Source organism: Hyperolius riggenbachi, chromosome 7 (assembly GCF_040937935.1).
Source record: "Hyperolius riggenbachi isolate aHypRig1 chromosome 7, aHypRig1.pri, whole genome shotgun sequence".
In the NCBI taxonomy this organism is placed as follows: domain Eukaryota; kingdom Metazoa; phylum Chordata; class Amphibia; order Anura; family Hyperoliidae; genus Hyperolius; species Hyperolius riggenbachi.
This window is the reverse complement of record NC_090652.1, coordinates 239,562,185-239,566,394: the sequence shown is the minus strand read 5'-3', so window position 1 is coordinate 239,566,394 and position 4,210 is coordinate 239,562,185. Positions and strand designations below refer to the sequence as shown.

Here is a 4,210-nt window from a genome sequence, read left to right as displayed (position 1 = left end):
GGTGTGGGTAAGGGTAAGCAGAGTAAGCATGGGCTGACCCCAATACCAGATACTGTGGCTGCTATGGCAGTACCTATGTCCTGAGCAATGGGGGAGTGTAGCAAGCTGACGGGGTGTGAGCAGGCAGCTGTCAGTCTCTGAGGATGTATGAGCTGAAAAGGCATGTTTGTTTGTTTTTTTTGAATAAAAACATATTTTAGGGCATAATTCATTTAAAATGATGTTTAATGTTTATACAAACTGTGGCTCAGCTAGGACTTTTGTGGCAGACAGTATTTATTGCCTGCACCCCTTATGATAGCCATACTGGAGAGGATATCTCTGGAGAGGTTTTAGCAGATCACACCTCAGCTAGGACTTTTGTAGCAGATAAAGGGGGATTCTCATTGGTTCACTAAGTGATGGATCAATGAGGATTCTCCATGGTGAGGGAGGCTTCCCATTGGTCCATTGCAATTGAATGGGGATCCTCATAATGCTTCTCCCCTGTAGTGGCCCCGAGGGGCAGTGGCAGCCGTGGTGGGGGACTAAATGGCAGTGACAGCGGGAGATCACAGGCACAATGGTGCGTAATGTGACACTGCAACGGGGCACAATGCATTACATCAATATGCACTGTAAATGTAAAATTGTGCATCCGGCGCAGTGTGAACCCAGCGAAAGTTTAATGCAATCAATGGCCTCAATTCACTAAGATCATGCTGGAGATAATAAGGCAAGAGAAAACTTGCCACCACACAGTGAGAGTTATCTTATCTCTTCATTCCTTAAGTTACCTACTCTGTAGTTAAGTTACCTCCTCTGTGGTTATGTTCAACTTTAACTTTAGAATTCTGGAGTTATTTTAAGGATTGAAGACTTAACATAAAGACAGAAGAGTTAACTTTAGGTTTGCCTGAGATAAAATGTTTCCTGAATACTACATGCCTCATCACCATGGTGATAACTTTAGAAACGTTATTAAAGATAGGAGATAAGCTTAGTGAATTGAGGCCAATGTAATCATAGGTGTAGTAAACTGTGGCCACTGGGTAATAGTATAAAGCCAATAATACTAAAATATTGTAGTATAGTTAGTTAGAGTATATGGCATGTGAACATCTATGTGTACAGTGCTGCCCATAATTATTCATACCCCAATAAAGGCTTTTCTATTGATTATTGAGAAGGGTATGAATAATTTTGGACAGTAATGCCTTTTGTACATCGTCTTTTGGGAGACACCTATGTCATTTCCTGTCAAAAAATTTCTTGCTGTTTGAATAAAAGTAACTTTAAGTCAAAATTTGCCAGGGGTATGAATAATTATGGGCAGCACTGTAAGTACACTTTATTAGATTATAAGATTTAGCTTCAGCTCCACTAGCTCTGGGTGCAATGCGGTTTTCCAGATAACGTGTGTGTTCATATGCGATATACACATGCATTGCCCAGAGCTGTGCTATGTATGTCAATGGACATTATCACAGGAATGCTTTAACTTACACTGTGTATTTTACATCTTCTCCTACAGAGCAAACACCATCAGCTTCTCTCCATCTGATTCCCAGGATGGGAGCGTCATGACTGGTGGGTCTGGATCCTCCCCAGACTCTGACTTTGCAGTGCCTGCAGTGCCTATCTATTATGCACCTGTGCCAACTGCAAATGAGAGTTTCACCATCCACACTCTCTCCATGGCACAGGTTGCAGAGGCCTTGGATGGGGTTGATGAAACATCTTCATCACCCACCAGTGATCTGACTGCACCAGCTGCAGCAGTCCCATCCAACCCTGCACAGCTTTTAGATAGGCCTGCAGAGACACCTACACCACCAGGCAAAGTCGTTTCTGAATCTGAGTCTGCCAGCACACTCAGAACACCTGAGACTCCGAGTCCCATTGTGTCATCTGAGTCTCCCAGCTCACTCAGTACACATGAGTCTCCGAGTCCCATTGTGTCATCTGAGTCTGCCAGCTCACTCAGAACACAGGAGCCTCCAGACCCATTCAGAACACCTGACAATCCCATCCGAATCAGACAGAGAGGACCTCGCATTCCCTCTCCACTCATCACTCCTGGAAACGAGGATGTTCCGTACAGGAGTGTGAAGTGGGAGAGTGTGACAGACACCGACCAACCAGCCAGAGCCCGTCCATCAGATTCTCAGAAGCCAGTCACCATCACAAGAGAGATGAGGAGAGCCTTCCACAAGCTCCTTGGTGAGATATTTAACCTGTTTAACCATTAGAAAAAACATTATCTTCATTACAGCAAAGCCATTTCTATAACATACCACGATTCTCATATTTTACCATTTTGTCTCACACAGATGACCGCGCCATTGAAATCTTCCTGCAACATGATGGATGCAAAAGAGTGTCAGACAAGGTAAATATTAGCAAATGTACCATAGAAGTCTTGGTTTGTCTATCAGTAAAAGCTAATTGTCTCTGTATTTGTGTTTCCCATTACAGTACTTGCTTGCCATGGTGCTCGTCTACTTCAGCAGAGCTGGCCTCTCCATTGCCGAATACAACATCCGGAACTTCTACGCTGCTCTGTAAGTATATGATGTCTTCTTCTCATGCATATTTTCACATAGCTGACAGTAGAGGGGTAACTTATATCGGGGAGCTCCATGACAGCCTCCTTCTCTCTTCTGCCACGGGTCTGGTAGCATATAGATATACAGTATATAGTTAGCAATACAAATAGGTATGTTTTTATAGCACTTTCTTATTATTCCATCATTTTTTCAGGTTCCTGGCCAACCAGATGGAAGAAGACATCCCTTTCTATTACTCCATCTTCCTATTCGCCGACTGGTACTTCAGCAGCGAAGAAGACTTCAAGGAGGCCACGAAGACCCTCTTTAGACGGATGAAATTCCGGGCCTGGGTCAGTCGTAAGGAATGCCGCCATGTAAGTTAAAAAAAAACACGTAATCCTAAACACTAATCTGTCACCACTCAGGAGGACACACATTGCTGGACTATGTTGGAGCAGGTGACATTATCATGGCATCCACTGTACTCTGCATAATGTCAGCTGGGGAGGACAGGACAGGACACAGGATGGGGAGAGAGGGGGGAAACCACTAAACACCAGGGAAGTTCTATTCAGGTTTCCTTTAGCCTGTTTCTCTGAGAACAGAATTTGGGTACCCCATAGGCATCCATGGGGAGGGTTTTAAGGTTAGGTGTGGAGGTTAAAGTTAGGCATGCGGGGGGAGGGGGGGGGGGGGGTACTTAAAGCAGATCTCCAGCCTAAAATTAAAATCCAGCAGCCTTACTTTATGAGTTATAGTTACCTGTGCTTCCTTGTCCTTCAAAGCCATCCTGAAGACCCCTAATCACCCGACTATCACCTAATCACCTGGATATTTTTGGATATTTTATAAACGTGAAGTACTGCTTTTGTTTAAAATCGATAAACAAAATTGCACTCACATTTTAAAAAATGATTCATTAGTTTATTTTATAAACGTCCAACATGTATGTTTGTTTAATTCCCTTAGGTCATGAAGAGACTGAGTCATCGGGGATGGAGAAGAAAGAGAATGGACCATCATGGCCTGGCCCATCGGGATTTCAGGATGACCACAGAGGAATGCACTGCTATGGAACCAGGGAGCGGATATGTCTGTGACCAGTGTTCTAGGTCCAGGCCCCGCTCCTGGTGTTGCATCATGCAGTGATATTACCTCCTGCCAGGTCAGTTGCAGCTCATGTCATCTCCATCCATGTCCTGCAACTCTTTCCATCCTGTCCAGCGACTTCCATCACCTGCAGTGAAGTCATTCATGCAGGCTCTGACATGGAATCCAACATCAACCACCTCATACATTTCCATCCTTCTCATGCAGCTCCTGAGAATTCTTCCATCTGCTTACGTTTTTGCTGTCATCTGCTTTTAATATCTTTCTGCCACAGTGTCTGTCAGAGTTTCCATCTCCTCCGGCTCCTGGCTTTTCCTACATTCTTACTTATTTCCTGCAGTACCTGTCATCACCTGCAGTGAGCGACTTCTGCAGCCATCAGCTGCAGCTCCTATCTTTTCCTGCAGTGCCTGTCATCATCTGCAGTGAGCGACTTCTGCAGCTATCACCTGCAGCTCCTATCTTTACCTGCAGTGGCTCCTCTACTGCAGCGAGCGACTCTTACAAATCATTTCCTGCAGTGCCTGTCATCTCTTGCAGTGATCTCCCCCTTTAATTTATTTCCTGCA

General features: G+C 44.6%; 1 protein-coding gene across 1 annotated transcript; it reads left to right on the top strand.

The window, feature by feature from the left end:
- The first annotated feature begins 1,562 nt into the window (after positions 1 to 1,562).
- On the top strand, positions 1,563 to 3,935 carry LOC137526149 (speedy protein E4-like). The gene is made up of 5 exons (XM_068247368.1): positions 1,563 to 2,202; positions 2,313 to 2,371; positions 2,458 to 2,543; positions 2,743 to 2,905; positions 3,501 to 3,935. Exons 1-5 carry the CDS (start codon positions 1,563 to 1,565, stop codon positions 3,678 to 3,680), a joined length of 1,128 nt encoding a protein of 375 aa, XP_068103469.1. The 3' UTR covers positions 3,681 to 3,935.
- Positions 3,936 to 4,210: the final 275 nt, after the last annotated feature.

Excerpts from the sequence above, each read along its gene's own strand:
- LOC137526149 (XM_068247368.1), top strand. The coding sequence starts at position 1,563 with ATGACTGGTGGGTCTGGATCCTCCCCAGACTCTGACTTTGCAGTGCCT. Across the intron at positions 2,544-2,742 it reads CGGAACTTCTACGCTGCTCT|GTTCCTGGCCAACCAGATGG; the intron begins GTAAGTATATGA and ends TCATTTTTTCAG. Across the intron at positions 2,906-3,500 it reads GTCGTAAGGAATGCCGCCAT|GTCATGAAGAGACTGAGTCA; the intron begins GTAAGTTAAAAA and ends TAATTCCCTTAG.